The sequence below is a fragment of the Apis florea genome, unplaced genomic scaffold, assembly GCF_048593485.1.
Source record: "Apis florea isolate Af1SG1 unplaced genomic scaffold, ASM4859348v1 contig_3496_pilon, whole genome shotgun sequence".
Taxonomy (NCBI): Eukaryota; Metazoa; Arthropoda; class Insecta; order Hymenoptera; family Apidae; genus Apis; species Apis florea.
Genome location: NW_028256773.1, coordinates 4,593,772 through 4,613,287, shown reverse-complemented (window position 1 = coordinate 4,613,287; position 19,516 = coordinate 4,593,772). Strand labels below are relative to the sequence as shown.

The following is a 19,516-nucleotide window of genomic DNA, read 5'->3' as shown; positions in this document are numbered from 1 at the left end:
ATCTAGTTTCTACTCAATGACAATGTAGTTGTGACTATATGCTTTATAAAATGTATGAAGTAGAGATTGTTACAATTAGGTTATATTTAAGTACCTATCTTTCAAATAAATGATGATACATTATAATTAATTGCAGTAGTAGTTATTTAATATTGTGACAGATGTAATTATAATATGCGACAATGAAAAAACTCAACGAATTATTCACGATTTGTTTCTTGTTGCATTATTTCTACAGCGTTTGTATAACTCATTTGCTCATAAATGTAAAAAATCAGGTATGAATTTTTATTTAGCAGTTATTATAATAAAATATCAAAATAAATAAAAATCAAAATATTACAATTGTGCTATATAATGAAAATTTCGATGTAATTTACCAATTAACAATTCATTTCGATAATCTAATCGTAATTTAAAGTTTAACAAAATAGAATTTAAAGATAAATAGCTATGCATTATTTATATACCGCTATTTTACAGGGTGGTGATATTTTGTTAGAAACAATTTCTTCTAATGTTACTGAAGATGTTATTACCCTAGAATTTCAATGTTCAGATGGTACATTGGTAACACAACTTATTGATTTCAAAAATGTAATTCATTATTTTGAAATTCTATAATTTCTTTTCATATTGTCCAAATAAAAATAAAACATATTTCTTTAGGAAGTGCAAATAATAAAAGCCTTAGTTTTGGGTGAAGAAGAACGAGGTCAAAATCAGTATCAAGTTTTGTGCTTTGTTAATCATTTTTTTAAAGTGGATTTTATATCTTCTGATGCAATGTCTAAACTAAGGCAAAAAAATCCAGGCACTGTACGTGTTGCAGAGGAAGATAAGGGTCATGTAAATTATACTATGGATTTATTCTTAGATGTATCTGAATCTAAAGATATCTCTAAGCATATTGCAACTCTTTGTGGAGAAGCAGCTGGATCTGCTTATACTAGAAATGAAGATATAAAACAGTGGATTCAAAGACCTGGTGAGTTTTATTGACGCATGAATAAAGTTCTTTAAAATAAGATAAGATTTAAATTTAATTTATTAGATTTTTTTATTTTTGAATTCATTAGGCTCATCTGAACTTTCATTGATGGCAGCTGTGTATAACTTCAGCACAAATTCTTTGACACAACAAGGTACAAATGATTCAAGATCGTTATTTGTAACAAGATGTGCAGATACATCAAATATGTGGGCACCTTGTACATGTTCATTAGAGTTATGTATTGGATGGTATCCATGTGGTTTAAAATTTTGCAAAGGCAAAAGTGATGGTAAAAAAGCAGCTACTCCATATAAATGTGGCATTAAAACGTGTAAAAAGTGTTTTATATTCTCATATTATTCTAAGATGAAGCAGAATTGTTTATGGGATGAATGACATATAAGAACACTGTAGATATATAGGTAATTTATAAAAAGTTAAACTTTTTCAGAGCATGAGAAAATATTATTTTTTTATTTTTATATTAATAAAAATATAATTCAAATTTTTTTTCAATTTTTTTTTTATTCGATATTAAATGCTTGTAAATGTAAACATCTGTGACAAATAGTACTATTGTTTCAAGATTTATAATTTCATTTTATTATATATATAATTATTAATTACATTTTTATCAAAATATAGTAATTTTTCTATCTTTTGTAAAAAAATTTTCTCTTTTAAATTTGTAATATTTTCTTCATGATATGTATTTAAGAAAACAAAGAGAATATTTTAAAATCAATCATTATAAAACTTTTAGATCTGCTCTGTTTATTGATGAAGTTTCTGATGTCATGCCATTATATTAGTCCTCCATTTGTAGTAAATATTAATATGAGATGAACAAAAACAATTTAAATAGACAAGTATTAATATTATATTTGCAGAACTTGTCAATGTCATTGATGTGCTTTTAAAGTGCCAGTGTTTTTCTATACAGATGCACGATAAGTATCAGCGATTCCATTAATTATGAAAACAGAGTGAGAAAAATCCTTGGTACATGTATTAGAATGTCAACAGACTCGTTTTAGATAGATTCTTACTTTTATAGATTGTACTGAATGGATGCATTTGTAACACTAATATTTGTATTTTATTAGGATAACGAATTAAGAATTTTATAAAAAAAATAAAATATAAAAAATAAGAAAAAAAATTATTGAAGAAGAAAAAATGAAACTAATTCTAAAAGATTTTTTATATATCTTATTATATGAAAATTATTTAAGTTTATTACTTATCATACATCATACATTCCTAAATTAATATTCTCGTGTATTTATTAAGAAGGTAATCATTCCTAATCTTATACTATAATGTGTCTTACAAAGTACATACTATTTAACATATGTACATTGTCACAGATGTGCGTATTAGTATTATAAATTCATGTACTTTCTCACAAAACATTGTTATTATATAATGAAAAGCGTATAATTGTTCGAGTATAAATTCGAACACTGTTTCTTTAATTATTCATTGCCGTTTAAATTTGCGGCAATAAGTATTTATATATACACATTAATATATAATATATTATTATAATATATTATAATATATTAAGATATAAGTTACAAATAATCCATTCAGGATAACGTGATGATTGCACGTTTAATTTACTATACACGTATAGTACCATGATATATTAAACGATGTATAATACGCGCAATTTTTTCTTAAATTATTAAAGATATAAAAGAATTGTTTTTAAATTTATAATACATATGGAAAAATTAATGTTAGGTTAGAATTTTTTATGCTCGTTTTATTATTTTGATATTTCTTAATGAACAATATTGATAAAATGATTAATGTAAAATTTTATAATTTTTTTTAAAAATATATTGTAAGCAATTCTTGTCTAATTATCAAATGAATTAACTCGTACTTTATTATATTTTTAATAATTTATAAGAAATGATTACGCGTATTAAACAATAAACGCACGGGTGTCTGTACAGAATTTTATACATGACTTGTAAAGCTGCCATTTACATGTGAAGTTAGACTTGTACATAATACAAAAGAGAAAAAACTAACACAAATATAAGCAATGAAAAATTAAATATGAAAATGAATTAGATTTCTGTATTTAAGAATAGAAAAGAAATTCTGTATATAAGAATATTTGTTAATAACCGAAACGTACAGTTCATAGTATATATACATAATATATGAAATAATCGATGAATGAAATGTTGTTGACTTGGATGAAATAAGAATTCACTATTTGTACAAAAGGTTTGTTTGGCATTTGAGATGCACATGAGAAAGATAAAAATGAGAGTATACGTTTCATAGCAAACCACTATAAACAAGACTGCAATATCTGTCCAATTTAATAATAAACATATTATATATACACGTTGCAATTCTCCGTGCTTCCTCACTGACAAAATTGTATTTAAATTTTTAGTGTAAGTAAAAGATTAACAAAAATGGGAAATATACTATGTACACATATTGCACATACTTACGCCTGTAATCGAATATTTATGAAACTTGTAAGCGTTAAACGGCACACACGTTATTGTACCTCGCTCACGTTTGTACCATTTATTAGTTCCATACTATATTTCACTAAAAATAAGATAAACGAAGAAAAAAAATGTATCACTTCATTCGTCAAGAACGAACTTTATACGTGTGAGTCAATGATATAACTCGATTAAGTAATTCAAACGCGAACTGTGTAACCGGTTAGTTTGTAAACAGCAATATAAATTTGTACATTGTGTATATACGTATCTACAAGCTATAGGGTGACTCATAAGAAAAATGGATCAAATGAATAATTTTTTTTTTAATCTTATTGAAGGCTTGAAAAATGTAAATACACATTTTAAAAATATTTTAAAGAAATGAAATTTTTTTTAATGAAATTTTTTCCTAATTTTCAAAATTATTAAATATAATAGTTGATATAAAATTTTTTGAATCAAATTTACAAAATTATTATTTTTTAAAATTATAAAGTAAAGAAATTTAAAATTTCATTTTATTAATTTTTATTAAATTAAAAATAATCGATTTAAAAAAAAGAACATTTAATTTATAGATAGATATTTTAATATCTTTCGTTATATTTGAAAAAAATTCAATTCATCATTTTTTGTGAATCATCCTGTATATTTATTGTTAGTTATCAAATATGGTATAGACATTGCAAAATATATTCAAGATGTTATCATTAGTATATCGACAATTATATGTCATTTAACGTGCACGATGAAAAAAAAAACAGAAAAAAAAAAAAAAAATCCATCTGAATAACAAAGATATTAATTATTAATATAATTTAAATTAAGAAAAAATTTTCAAACAATTGTTCCTGTTTGAAAAATTTTTTTATTATGTTAATCTTTTTTTCTCTTTTTCTCTCTCAAATAATGAAAGCACTGATCCATTATGACTAACTTGCGGACATTGTGTGGTCACTTTGGTTAATATGGTGGGGGGTTAGGAAACGAGAAAAGGAAGAAGACTAATAGAATTTAAACGTTTTTCTATCAACACTTTGAATTGGAACTTAATGTTACTCACCGTGTATGATTTCAACTTTACACATAACATTGTAACTTATACATATATTTTTTATATATATTTAATAAAAAGAACGAATAAATAAACATTGCGTTTAATTTTGATTGTTCTAATAGATATTCATATCTTGCAATAATATTTATATTATAACAATAACAAACTTTTTAATAATGAGGATGTTATCTTGTTTTATTTTTTCTTGTTGTTTCTTCTTCTTTTTTTCTTATTTATCAATATTATTTTCACATTTTGAAAAGAACTTATTATGATTTACAAAATTAGATTATGATAATATTATAATAATATTTTTTCTTCCATGATAGTAAATATATAAGAAAAAAATATCGAAAAAATAATAAATAATTTTTTGAAAAAGATAAATTGAAGAGTATTTGAAGATAAATGAAACGCTCTATTTTTAATGTAATATTTTATAGCTATACGCATATCTTTGTTTAATTTTTCAATGACTATCTATAATGAAATTAATTTAATAATAAATGTACACGAAAATTCATGAATGTTTTTTGATAATTGTTTCTATTAAGTACGATACAATAATCAATATAATAATTTAGTACTCTCCCCAACATTCTTTATATTCATTACCTAAATACCATATGTTGCTTACGCAAAGTGTATTCAAAATCGAGGATCGAACGATAAAATATCCACGTTTATTTGCCACGCTACACATAGGTATCATCGTATTCTATATAGAGTATTAAAAACTATGGAAGTAAAAGCTTACGTGAGTAAAAAAAAAAAAAAAAAAAAAAAAAAAAAAAAAAAGGAAAAAAAACGTTTCGCTACGTTTATAATACATATACAGCGAGAATTTTGTTCAGTCATCTGAAACAGAGAAAAGTAAGGAGATCGTGCTTATACACATGTAAAATCGCTAATGAAGGAGGCTTAGAGAAAAAAAAAAAATCTCGTACACTTATTAAAAACAAGGTACCTTATAATATCGTCTTTTTTTCTTTTAAATAAGTATTTTTCACAGAAGATTCTAAATTATCACCATAAAAATATATATTATACACTTATTCAAAAGTCTTATGACATTAATTTCTAATAAAATTTTAATATTAATAATTCGCTTTTTTGTTAAAAAAATAAAAAAAATTTTTTCCGTTAATTATTAATATAATTATATAATTCATTTTATATACTTTCTATATCAAATAAATATGGTTTCTTAATTTTTTCAATAAATGTCTTAAGACTTTTGAGTGAGAGTTATATACAAGCTGTTTCATGCAATGAGAGTCAGATCATAATTTTGAAATAGTAAAAGATAGAAAAATATTTTATTAGATAAAAATTGAATGACTGTGTTTGATGATGATTTCATAATCACTTTCATTTTTTTTTTAATTAATATATTTTTTGTCCACCTATCAATGCATACTTTTATTTTCTATAAAAAAAATATTAATATAATATTAGATTGAAAATTTATTAATTTATTAAAAAGTACGAAAATCAAGGAAATATATAAAAGATATATCTTTCATATGATAAAGCTTTGCAATATTTTAATTAAAATATTTTTTGAAGGAATTTATTATTTTTAGATACAACTTATTTAAGATTCTTTTATAGAAAATAAGAATGTCGATCATAAAACAATTCATTTATATATAACGTGTATAAATTTATAATATATATTATATTTATATATTTTATATAATATAATAATTATATATGTATAATATATTGATATAAAAAAAATGCATTATTTAAAATTAATTAAATTTTTTCTTGAAATTTTCATTTATCTCTTACCACTTCAAAATGATGAACTTTGTCTAGTTATCTGAAACACTCTGTATATATATATATATATCTCTCTTTTTCATTTAAATTAAGTATCCCAATTTTTTGAAATGTGCGTCATAAATAGAATGACTAAATTGTTACGCTAAAAAAAAAAAAATGGACCACGTTTCCGTAATCATAACAATGAATACATGAGAAACGATGTAATTCTATCCTTTTTTTTTTCTTAAGTAGCTTGCCACTGAAACCAGGATCGATCGCTACGAGAAACCGATACGTCATTTAATTCGCTACGAAAAAATTAAATTCGATCTATTTCCGACGGTGAAATATGCAGGTATGCTCTAAATATACAGTGCCATGCTGTACCATGAGTGCACAGGTGGATAAAAATAACTCAACAATAATGCCGTTGATCTTCAACGATTCTGTCACAACGTTATCTTAATTCATCGGTGATCGTATATAAATTAAATAAAATGAAATTACATTAAATCTCTATAAATTGTAAGAATTAAATTAAATTGTTTTTTGAAAGTTTAAAAATAATAATATCTTGGATTTTTTTATATTTTATACCATATCACGTTTTTTAATCACGTAAAAAAATCCCTTCGTATGTAAGTGAAGAGATTCGATGTTTTGATCGATTTATTCAAAATAAATCGCCTAGTTCGATTAAATAAACAAAATTACGAGGTATAATTGCAAAAATTTAAAATAAAATGTATGAGGTAGCAAGGAATCGATATATTGAGAACAGATTTTTTATAAAATATTTATAAAAAAAACATGTTATACTAAAAGTATAACTTGATAAAAAATAATCAAATGATTTTAATGCAATTTGGTAATTGAGACCTAACCTATACACAGCATAATTAATACAAACATTCTTATATATTCTTAATTTAAAAATAAATAATTCTTTAATTTTTATGTTTTTATATTATTAATATAAATAAGAACGTTGATCTTTCTAGCTAAAAAAAAAAATATTAATAAATTAGATTTTATATTAATTAGACGTTTATATACTGATTTTTAAATACCAAAACGTAAAGGTTAGATTCTCAGCTAATAACTAATAGCAGTTAAGCAATGATAAAATAATAAACAACAAAAATATCTATGAAAAAATGCTTTTGAAAGTGTTGCGTACTATTTGGCTCGCTAAACGAAACTCGGAGAGTCAAGAATGCTTCCTACTTTATTTTCGTTACCTCAAATCAGACACGTTGACAGTTGCCAGGTCGTTTGTAACAAATAACAATTGTTCCTAACGCAAACATGTTCAAATTATTGTGTTCCATACTTTCTCTTCTATTAGTTTATCTAACCTCTTTTCGAAGAAGAAAATAGAAATTCACAGATATATATATATATATATATATATATATATATACGTGTAATTTTCTTAATATTACTCATTGAAAATAGAAATACTAAATGTGCTAAAATTAATTTGCTATCAATTCCTTGCAACCTTAATTATATCTCGTTATCAAGAGCATTAGCACCGGAAGAAATGTGTACAAAAATGTGTATAAGCACCGGATTCTTCGTAGACGCTAGCACCTAACTTCTTCTCTACAGCCATAAGAGATAAATCGCCTGTTTCAAAAAGATTTAGGTCATTTTACCGTATAATTCTATATATTTTCTCTAAAGTCGAAGATTGTTTAGCATAGTAGACACCACAAGTATTAAATATTCAAAGGCACTTTTAAACAACTAATATTCCTTCTTTCATATTTCTCGTACATTTGAAACATGTACATGTGAACAAAAGTTTGAAATTAGATTAGAATTCTGATAATTAAATGGGATTATATATTAATGGTTAAAAGTTTAGAATTCCAACTACTAAGAATAAATCAAATTTTTTTCTTACCTTATGAAGAGTCACAACTTAATAGAAGAAGAAAATATTATTCTAATGTATTTTATAGAATCCAAATTGTTTTGAAATAAAAAAAATTCTATTATCTCCTTTAGAAAATTTTTTCGAAAAATCTATGGGATTTATTCCTTTTTATCGGATTATCGATATTTGTAGTATTATTTATTAATGAAAAAATTAACAGAAACTTCGATTATCGCGATAAATATTACCACATTTCTTTCATTCTCGTCCTGCTGCAACACAGTAAGGTTCATCCTTCATCAATTTCAAGTATTCAACCAATATTTGCGACGTCTACTATGACAATAACCACACGACCATCTTTTCCGTATCGATCAGACCTATAATCAATATCAAGGTCTTCGTAAAACCAAAACTAGAACGGGGAATATCAAATATATCTCAGTGTTTTTCTCAGACATTTCTGGTCTATCCGAAACACTAGCTACTATAACAAGTTTTGCGCACATCTGCAAGTATTACACTGAAATCATCATCCGCCTTGGAAACATGTTCTATATTCTGCGGCTGTTGAGCCTGTTGAGCCTGTTGGGGCTGTTGTTGTTGCTGCTGCTGCTGCTGTTGCTGATGTTCCGGATATTTTGCCACGTCCATAGCCTGATGATATTGTTCCATCCCATGAGCTATACCCACGTTTGAACATCGAGCATCCTTGGCCTGATCATCAACGATGCACTGAGAGTTCGACATATCTAGTTGAGTCTGTTGAGGTGTATAGTAACGCAGATCACTGGCGTAATTATGGTTGCTGTCGAGTAGATTCTGCGAGGTGAGGCTGGTGTGAGCTACGCTTGTCGGATGAGAATACTTAAAGTATTTCTCCAGCTGTAGCGTCTGTTGCTGTTCCTCCTCTGCTGTGGTGGCCATTGCAGCCTCCATATGGCCCAGAATTGGATGCTGTTGACCGGCGCTAGTTCCCTCCGTTTGATATTCCTGATGATGAGTCATTTGGTATCGGTGGGATACACCTGAAAATAAATCGGTCGTCGAGAAGAATGCCTTTGGCGAATAAAGGGGCTATTCAGTGGAGGAGGAGGAGGAGGAGGAGTGAATTTTCGAAATGGTAGAGTTGGTAAAGATAATTGGCTTTTGTTCAATTCCGTTTCGCTTGGGCGTCGAGATAATTAACATATAATTGGGATGGATTATCTGAAAACAGGGATGGAAAATTAATATTAATTTTTGTTTCTTTAAATAAAACTAATACAATGATACGTTTGTGTCCATGAGAAAAATTTAAAACATAGGAACATAATAGCATTCTAATTGTATATAATCGATCATTTGGATGAATTCCAAGTGTAACAGGACACAAGAAGGAATAAAGGATTACCGGAACAACCTTCGGCGGCTCCGCGTATCCCCATAGACTGTTGTCGATTGGCACACTGAACAGGATTATAGTTGCTTTCGACGGAGGACTGCATCGAATAGTTGGCAGTCTTTGAGGATTGGGTGCTCGTGTAGTGCTGCAACGATTGATCGTGCGGGGATGCGACCGGCGGATAAAAAGTCCCCGTCACAGAGCCAACATTCTCAAATCCGGAGCGTAATTTATTACACGACACCATCATCCCATTCGCTATACCGACCGCGGCTATGCTCGACGGCTGTCTCTCGAAATTTAAGTAACTCACCTGGAAGACAAAAAAAAAAACTTATGATTCTGGAACTTTCACTCACGTGTGTTTCTTACTATTACAATTAAGACGTTAGGATATGCTTAACATAAATAAATATAAAGTTTGTCGGGGAAGATATATAATGTTAAAGTTGAATTAAGGATTTTGATAAGTATTTTAATAAAACATTTTTTGTCGATTATTGGCTTGAAATTATTGAGAGAGATTTAAGTATATTTAATTTTTAAATATTGTGTTTCAAATTTTCCGTGTTTCACAAAGCAACCAAGTAAACGAGTCTATATTTGTCCTCCTAGCTTCCAACAAGATCATTTGTATGCACGCCATTACTCACTGATTTTTTGTAAGTCAGAGTATCTGTGTAAGCACCAGAATTTTGACACGACGATATGCTAGTACCACCAGCATGACCCGTGTGCAACTGATTATCGGTACTCATGAAAGTGTACCGTTTCGTTTGCTCGCTTATTTCGCTATGTTGCTTCGACGAACCCTCCATCAGATCTCGTTCAGGATCTGGATTTTGGTTTGATGGCAAATGCGTTCCGTCACCTAATTACCGAAATTCATGCATCGAAATTAATAGGTTTAATGCAGTTACATAGAAATGACTAAACAAAAAAAAAAAATTATATATTTTCATAATAAACTTAGTAATAATAATTAATGCTTTGTAAATAGAGAGTTTCAAACAAGATAAAAAGAAAATTTTAAATTTAAATATTAATTGTTCAAAAAATATTAATCATTGAATTTAGAAATTTTCAATGAAAAAAGTCTTAATGGAATATTTTAAAAAAATCTTTCATTGTTAATAAACTTTCTGGTCAAAACAGTTCCAATTTAAAAGAAAATTCTAATGATAACAGAATACATTAGATGAAGAAGTATAATTGCAATATAAAATTCTGAATGAATAGAATATTTTTTTTTATATATAATAAATATATAATAAAAATTATATCTCCAATTTGTAAAATAATAGTGATAATTTATATAAATATAATTCCACAAGTTCCATGGCTGTCTGAACGATAATTAATGCGAGTACAAGGTCTCACCATCTGGCTCGGGACTGGCAACTGGAGATATGTCCGGTGAGTGAATGATAGGCGTATAAGGACTACCGTACAAGGAATTGCTCTCCGATTTGTACTCCTGGATACCTTGCTGTTGCTGCTGGTGATACAGGGATGAGATCGGGGAATGGCCGCCCCACGGGATCTGAGGAATGCCTTGATAACTGTCCATCTTAGACCTTAAATAAATATCAAACGTCACTTCGTATTTCTTTTAAGGAACGCTTTTAACGCGAACGAAATTTACTTGTTAGATAAAACAAGAAGAGAAATGGAATATTTGAAGCATTATTTGAATTAATTTATTTTGACAATATTACATAGAAAAATTCTACAGATCACTACTGCCCTCTTGCACAATAATTGACGAACTAAATAAAACACTAGTAAATAGACAAGTTGCAAGTTTTAGGTTATAAACTTGTCCTTTATAATTTTACCATTACTTTAAATAGAATTATCAAATCAATTACTTACAATGGCTTAATTAAATCCAAGTATTGAAATATATATTCCATCATCATTTTTCTATTATTATTTTGTATGAAAAATTTACAAAAATTGTATATGGAAATAATAATTGTATAATATGGAAAAATATGGAATGTATAAAATATTTCATTGAGAAATAAAAGTATGTGTAAATACTTTTTGCAACCATAATATATCTAATCACATGACGAAAGTAGTGCATCTCATTACTAAAACTAACCACGTTATAACCAGTATATCTGTTATCCAATGAACTTTACTCATTGAAGGAATACTGTCAACAAAAATTAATCATAAACACAAAATTCACATCAAGTTATTCGCAAATTTGATTAATTACTCGCAACAAGGGATAATAATTGAAAAATCGCGGACGAACTTCGATGATATTACGCGGACTCACATGGAATGATGAATCGTGGTACCAGAGGGGTTGGACCTATTGGTCGTGGTGTTGGTCGCCGATGGAGGAGAAGAGGGCGCTCCTGGGGCCCGTTTCGCGTGTTTTCTGCGCCGTGGCCTGTACTTGTAGTTCGGATGTTCCTGCATGTGTATGACCCTCAGCCTCTCGGCTTCCTCGACGTACGGCCTTCTGTCCTGCGGGGTCAACCCTCGCCATTTCTTTCCTGAAATACACGAGGGTCGTCCGTTAGCTGCAACGGTGCCACGATTTTCGATACGACATTGCAATGTTAGGTTATGTACAGTATGTACACCCTTGTTCAAAAGTCTTAGATCATTTATTATATCACTTATTATACAAGATGAAGTGGATAAAAAAAAAAAACTTAAAGATCGTTCTAAGAGATAATTTCATTCCGTTTTATTCCATGATGAAATGAATAAAAATAAATTGCTAAGAACTTGAAAAATAATTCAATATTAGCATTTGAAGATCATCCATTAAATTTTCTACTTTAACTGAATATATATTATAATGCTTGAAAATTATAAAAATTTAAGTAACAAATTAGATATATATATATTATACAATAAATAAAGTATATCAGATGGTGATTAAAAATTTTTATCGTTAAAATTGATGATTTGTATACAAACATTAAATTTTCGTTCTAAGAATTTATCTTGCGATTTCTGCAACTTTTGAACGAGACTGTATGTAGAGGTATATCCGAGATGCTTACCACTGGTCTTCCTGAATTCAGGGGGCGGCGTGAAAGGCAATAAAAATTTGATGAGTAATGTTACATGTGGTTGCATGTGCTGTAAAGGAAGGGTGTAAGGAAATGGTTATTTGAATTCTTTTTTTCAAGAATACCTTGAGGAACAGAAGTTTTCAAGATGGTGAATCTTTTTTTCTGATTATCTTTTTTTAAATAGATTCTTTTTATGATACCACCCTTGTCAACTTTCTATACATTTCTTAATTTTTAATTCTGATTTTTATTCATAAAGTTGCTTTAATAATTAATATAAATAAATATTAACGGATGATGAAATGGAATAATGATGAAGAATTTTTAAAATATTATTAAAATATTGAAAGTATTCGAATTGAACTGGAGAATATTATTAGAGGATTAATTATTAGCGAGGAATGAATTTAAAATTTATATTTCTTTAATATTTTATTTTAATTATTGATTAATTCAAGAGATCTGAATTTGCAAAATTCATTTACATTGAAAGGATCATTAAAAATGATTTCATTTTTAATACCATTAAAAAAATTTTATATGCATATATTCATGTCTGATCTGTTTATTATATTTTTAGATCAATTTTCTGATTTATATCAATTATATCTCGATTGTTCATGCAAGAAATCTTAAAACCAATCTTTTAAAATGGAATCAAAATGGAAGCATTCAAAGTTGCATAAGTTGAAATGCTTCAATTTCTATCATCGAAACGTTTTACTAGAGGAAATATAGATTGATTCATGAAACAAGAAATTCGTTTTGAGTTCACGGATAAATAAAGATATAAACTTTGTATCTATTTATAATCATAAAATGTCACAAACTGCTATTTTTTTTTTTTTGCACATGGAATATTATTCGATTCATTAAATATACATTTTTTACCAATTAACAAAGTAGAAAAAAATAATTAATTTTGCCGTTTATTTGTTTAAAAATTGTATAATAATAATATTTTTAAAATGATAATCAATGTTGCGTCATTTATAATTTTTTATTTGTAAAATCTTGATAGTTTAAAAATCTGATATTATCGTTGAGTTTAATTGAAATAAACAGGAAAAGGAAGAAGCGTATATTGCACGTATTAAAAATACACATTTGCATTTTCAAATGATTACACAATAAATGTTGGATATAATAATGTATATCCATATATATATATATATACATATATATATTAGTTTCGAAGTAGCAAACAACGTATTAATTTCATCACAGCAATTAATCTTTCTTCTTTAAAAAAGAAAAAAAAAAACAAAAATTTCAAATTTCGCGCCCTTTCCGACCAATATCACAATTTTTATCAACCTCTAAAAACATCATCACATCAAAATGCACACAATCTACAATCTACCTTTTTTGCTCAAAAATCTTAAAAATCTGACCAAAATTCAATTTCTGAATCAGGTAGTACGAAACAAATAAATAAAATCTACTTCTAGCCAAAAAAAATCAAAGTCAAAGATCTGTAAAAACAAAAAAAAAAAAAAAAAAAAAAAAAACGAAATCAAGCCGAAGAAAGAAAAAAAAAAGTACAAATGTTCACAATCCATCCTTATCTACATAACTCCATATAACCAATCATCCGTACGACCAATCACAAAAAGGCAATAACTCCATCTTACCTATATATACATACACAGGATACGTACCCGAACGCTATACACCAATCGAATCCAATCTTTCACCGCGAACCTATAAATTCTTCCGCCTAAGATCCGCATTCACTTATTCCTACCTATACAACCAATCCAGTGTGTCTCGTTGCCGTTAAAGAAGCAAAAGTATCGGCGGCGTTATTTCGAGGATCGATAAGGACGAACGCTCGTTGTCCATCGATACTCTTAATTCATGCTACGAGCCTGGTCCCTAATTGCCCGCCAGACGTCGTCGTGGTCGTCTTTGGCCCTCGTTGGTTGGACGAGGCGGAAAAATGGTTGAACGTAGATACGAATTACAGGAGGGCTTGGCCGTCCCCGTTCGACCGGAATCTGCCTTAGTTGCGTTCATATGCCCGCACGGGCATAGTAGGCCGGAATATCATTAAGCATAAGGGATAAGGGTTAATACGAACGTAAGATGTTCACGACAAGAACGAAAAACTTGAGCGAGGCGGATGTATATGGTGTGCGCGTACATATGTACACCGGGATCGGCGTATACCGGGCCGTATAGGTACATAGGCGCATGGGGGCGTAGATATGGGTGCGCCCGTGCCTTTAGCCAGCCACAAGGCACGAACCATTATTTCATATTTCATTTTGTATATTTCAACTCCGGAGGAGACGCTAACCCGAACGACTTGGGCCTCGGAGAAGAGGGAGGTGGTGGATAAAGAAGAAGAGAAAACGAAAAGAAAGAAATGGAGATAGATAGAGAGAGAGAGAAAGTAAAAAAGAATATAGGAAGAAAAAAAAGGATGGTAGCGAAGTCTCTCTAGATCTCCCTGTAAAGTCCATTTTTGTCGCCCCAAGTTTCTTCTTACCTCTTCTTCTTCTTCTTCTTCTTCTTGAGGAGCGGCGAACCTCACTGCTGCCCTTTTTTGCGATACGCGTACTTTTCATCGCGACAGCGAGCAGGGTTGACGCGGAGAGGTAAAAGCTCTCAAGACGTTCACGTCGAGATTCAATGGAATTCTCCTTTGTCGCTTGTCTTTGTACGGGTGGCTCGTGAAAGGAAGAGAATTTCTTTGGGATTCTGATTTCTTCTGATAAATTACCCCGTGATTGGGGGAATTACTTAGGTTTGGAGGATTTACGTCGTGAATTTGTTACCGCCTTATTCGAATCCATTAGAGCGACGTTTTGAATTAGAACTTATATTCTTCTGTGTGGCATTATCTGGCAAGATATGGATTCATTTTGAACTGTAAAAAATTGTCTTGTGATATGGAACTTAATTTCTTAATATTTAATTCTTTAATTTTTGTTTACCTTAATGGATATTATAATAAGTAGAATCATAGCATAATGAATATTTTTGACAAATCAAAATTGCATCGAGTAATTTATAATAATTCTCTGTAATTATTGTCCACTTTAAACCACGGTGAAATTATTCCTTCCAAATTGTAATACGTAATATAAAATGCACGATAATAAAAGTGGGTGAATTTCTACGACTTCCATCTCTGCACTCTTTGCATATATATACCCATGTCATCGAGGAATAACGAATGTCTCCGACGACAAAAAAGAAAACGAGTCAGACAGAAAGGAATAAAGAAGAAAAAAAGAAACCGCAACGCTTCTCTCTTCTCTTCAAATCTTTACCCCGAAATTTTTTACCCTCGTTGCGGTCGGATTCGTCCATTTGCTTCCGCATGTTTCGAGGAAACAGTGAAATCATCCGGACGTGGCTCGTCGTTGAAGGACGAAGAGGAGCCAACACGAAGGATGAAGAAGGGACGGCGGCTTAGACTTTTTGGCCGACAATAAGTAAACTTAATTTAATATTCCTGGGTGCGCTCCACGGAGCTAGCCGGCAGTGATTCATCATCACACCCGCGCACTGCTTCCCACCATGACGTCCTCGTTAAGTATTCTAATGGTTGCCGTGTACCTCTAATTTACCCTGCTCTCGGCTCTAGTCAGACGACTTCATTAATTTCAATGTTTCGGTCAAAAGCGGGCCGCTCACGGATTGGAAACACTTTAGTCCTTGTTGGATCAGCTATCGAGCCGTTGTTTCGTCGTCTTCTGATCGTAATCCTTCTCAGTGTCGGTGTGAGATTCGATGTATGGTGAAGAGAGAGTGTTTTTGTGACTTTGATAAAGGTGATAGAGATTTTAGAGGACTTTGGAAGCGATTGAGTTAACGATTTTTTTTGTTGGCGATTTTCTAAAACATTTTTTAAATTATCTTAAATTTTATTTGAAAGAATAAACAGTAAAGAATTGAAATAATTAATTATTTTGTGATAATAAAAGTAAGTCACAATATTAGTGTTTCGTACCTGTGAAATACATAAATGCTTCAGTTTCGAGAATTCTTGACTTCGCAAGAATAATTAATCCTTTGTATTTCAATTGAATAAAACTGTTTAAGTTTAACCTTTTTCATATTTATTTATTCACTGTGATTAAATTTAAATTTTTAATATTATTATTTGTCAACATAAGTTTATTTCATGTAAATGATGTTAAGAATCTCATTGTTCTTTTTTTTTTTTTTTTTTTTGATTTTTCGATTGAAATTTCCATAATCCAATTTTAAATTTTGTCTCTTCTGTTTTTCTTAATTTTATTTGTAGAATAAAAATTGTATATCAATAAATAATTTTTCTGATTTATAATTGATAAAATATATTTGTGTATGTGGGAAATAATTTTAAATAATTTCGAAAGTTGTTAACGTACCTTATAAAAATCTCATTTCTCATCAAAAACTAAGATTTCATATGAAGATCTTGATAGAATAATTTTCAAATTCATTCCGCGTTATAAAGGGAACTCGATCACGGTACGCGGTAGAATCATTAAAAATTCTGTTATCGCAACAGGCGACAGGCGAGCACGCGCGCGTGCGCGACGCACGCAAATGTATGCAAAGCGCATGCAGGTCACAATAAGTCGATCAGCGGCGAACATACTTCGGAAATCTCATTTGAACCGATGCTAATAGGCTGCCTTATCCACGTCGCTTAATCTGGGCGCGCATGTACACGACCGGCCGACTCGTGAATTCCTCGAAGCGTGATAAATTAACGCCAACGGAGATCGCGACAAATTACGTCTCTCGATTAGACGTTGACTCCCCTGCGCGCGCAGATCGCTCGTGCCGAAATGTCTTTTTGTACCTGTCAACAATCCGATATGTGCGCGCGCATGCATGTAACGTCCATTCAATGTGTAACCTCCTTGGTCGCTGACATTTTCCAGAAAGCTCGTTCGTTCTACCGGTTAATTAACGATTCCGCGGTGATTTACGCACGTGGCGAACTCAGCCGGACCGATGGTCGATTAAGCCACGTTTCTATGCTCGCACACCGGCACTCGGAGAATTTCGTTCTGCTCGCAGATGCAACATCGCTGGAACGTGACATTTCCAGAATCAAGCGAGAAACTTCTCGCTCGGCATTTAGAATACCGTCTAGAATTAGTTACCAGCACCCGTCCGTGTTTCCCTCACTCCCCTCTTTACGTTCCTTTAATTGCGCGTAGAGTGCGCGATAAATCTCACGGCACACCGAAACATTTCTAGCGCCCTCTAACAGTTTGCCTAAGAAACGCCTCGTTTAAGAAACAATTTGCTCAACCCTCGAGCATCAAGTCCTGATTCCTGATCGCGATGGTCCTTTAACCGGCGACTTGAAGCGTACTTTTCTCGATGAGTTTCATGCCGTTTATATACGACTGCGATCGAACGATTGCTAAATTACACGCACGCGACGCCGGTAATAAATATACATGATGTATCGGTTCGCGAGCGAGCACACAATTAAATTTATCGAGACCTAACTGTTGCGCGACTGATGCGCTACGTGGCTAGCAAAATTGACATCGATCGATGAGATGCCGAATAAGGACAGTTTTTGTCGTATAAGAAAATCTAATGACAATAACTAGATTCTGAACAGTGATACTTCTGTTCGATGGTATAGTGAAAGTTATCGCGAGATGAAACTTGTTGGTTATAACAAGGACAGTATAAGATCATTAAAATCATATATAATATAATATAATAATACGTATATGTAATATTTTCGAAAAGTTTGACATCAATTTTAACATCAAACGTTATTTTACCATTCCTTTTTTAGGGAAATATATAAATAATAAATTCAAATATTTTATTTTCTTCGTAACACGATCCACATGATCAATTTTAAATCAGATAAACTATTAAAAGATCATCTTATAAAATCTTTTACTACAAACTGGTGGTTCCGTTAAGTTTGTCTGACACGACACAACCCGCTAATCCAATTCGATTTACGAATGAATTATAACTAAACGCCGAAACGGTCCGCGTCGAATTGATTTGATCGAATCACAATCGATCGACGTTACGAAGCAGAAAATCCGTTCATTTAATTTCTCTATACAGCGTGTCCGCACACGGTAATAGTTAATATAGGCAGCAGCAATCTGAAAACAGCGTTATAGAGAAAGAGAAAGAGAAAGAGAGAGATCAGAAAAGGAGACGAACAACAAAGATGAAAAAGAAAAAGAAGAGGTCGAAAGCGAGGCCCACATCGGTGGGACCGCATCGTGCACCCCGCCCAACCTGGGTCGCCCACTGTCACCATTAATAATACGTCTCCCGTCCCGTGATGTATCTCATCTCCGTTGGCGTCGTGTGTTGTGCCCTGTGTCCTGTCGTGTCGGTGTTTAGCCTTCGTGTGCGCTCGGTCACACACATACATACACATAGCGTGAACGCATATTCGCTCTATTCTTTATTTTCTCTCTTCTTCCTCTGTAATTTTCTCTCGCTACATCTCGTTTTCTCACTCTATCTCTTTATTTCACTTTTTTCTCTGTTCGTTTCCTCGCTCATCCTATCCTCTTCTGGCTCGTTTTCGATAATATCGCCTTTCCCGCTTTCCTCGTCCCGCTTATAAGCCAATAACGCATATACACGCGGTTACGCGCAAGCGTGTCGTTGCGTGCAGGTACTCGACACACCCACACAAGAGCTGGGAGGGGTTGCGAGCACGAGGTCGTTACGATGCACATACACATCTCTAACACTACGACACTTTGCTCTCTCAACTTTGACAGTTACTTTTCGGACAAAGACATCAACCGATACGCCGAGAGTGGCGCGACCATCTGCGGTGGAAAGTTTCTCTTTTTCCATCCAATTCTTTATCATTTATCACTTTATCATTTACCATGATAGATTTGAAAATTTTTCACTAAGGAGGTGATTTTATT

General features: G+C 30.9%; 2 protein-coding genes and 1 long non-coding RNA gene across 8 annotated transcripts in view; 1 reads left to right on the top strand and 2 right to left on the bottom strand.

Annotated features, from left to right (window-relative positions):
- LOC100869894 (uncharacterized) overlaps positions 1–19,516 on the bottom strand; it is a 69,165-nt gene that overhangs the window by 11,762 nt on the left and 37,887 nt on the right. For 2 of the 5 annotated variants that reach the window (XM_086913695.1, XM_086913697.1), the window contains exons 5-10: positions 11,873–12,095; positions 10,960–11,156; positions 10,233–10,450; positions 9,589–9,892; positions 8,703–9,223; positions 3,478–5,395 (exon numbers count right to left, since the gene is read on the bottom strand). In XM_086913695.1, coding sequence (XP_086769821.1) covers positions 5,291–5,395; positions 8,703–9,223; positions 9,589–9,892; positions 10,233–10,450; positions 10,960–11,156; positions 11,873–12,095 — 1,568 coding nt within the window. In that variant the 3' untranslated portion in view covers positions 3,478–5,290. Of the gene's footprint in view, positions 1–1,573; positions 9,224–9,588; positions 9,893–10,232; positions 10,451–10,959; positions 11,157–11,872; positions 12,096–19,516 lie in introns of those variants that run through there. The other 3 variants (XM_086913698.1, XM_086913696.1, XM_012494770.3) reach the window with 3 other exon arrangements.
- Positions 19–4,629, top strand: oaf (BRICHOS-like domain-containing protein out at first). Its single transcript, XM_012494700.3, has 5 exons — positions 19–278; positions 484–597; positions 670–988; positions 1,080–1,416; positions 1,758–4,629. Exons 1-4 carry the CDS (start codon positions 183–185, stop codon positions 1,388–1,390), a joined length of 840 nt encoding a protein of 279 aa, XP_012350154.2. The 5' UTR covers positions 19–182; the 3' UTR covers positions 1,391–1,416; positions 1,758–4,629.
- On the bottom strand, positions 15,110–18,316 carry LOC147656793 (uncharacterized). Of its 2 annotated transcripts, XR_015293755.1 has the most exons (3): positions 16,591–18,316; positions 15,569–16,475; positions 15,110–15,501 (listed from the first exon to the last, which is right to left on the bottom strand). It is a non-coding gene; the product is annotated as an uncharacterized LOC147656793 (long non-coding RNA). The 2 variants fall into 2 exon arrangements; XR_015293756.1 differs by lacking the exon at positions 15,110–15,501 and having other exon boundaries at positions 15,525–16,475.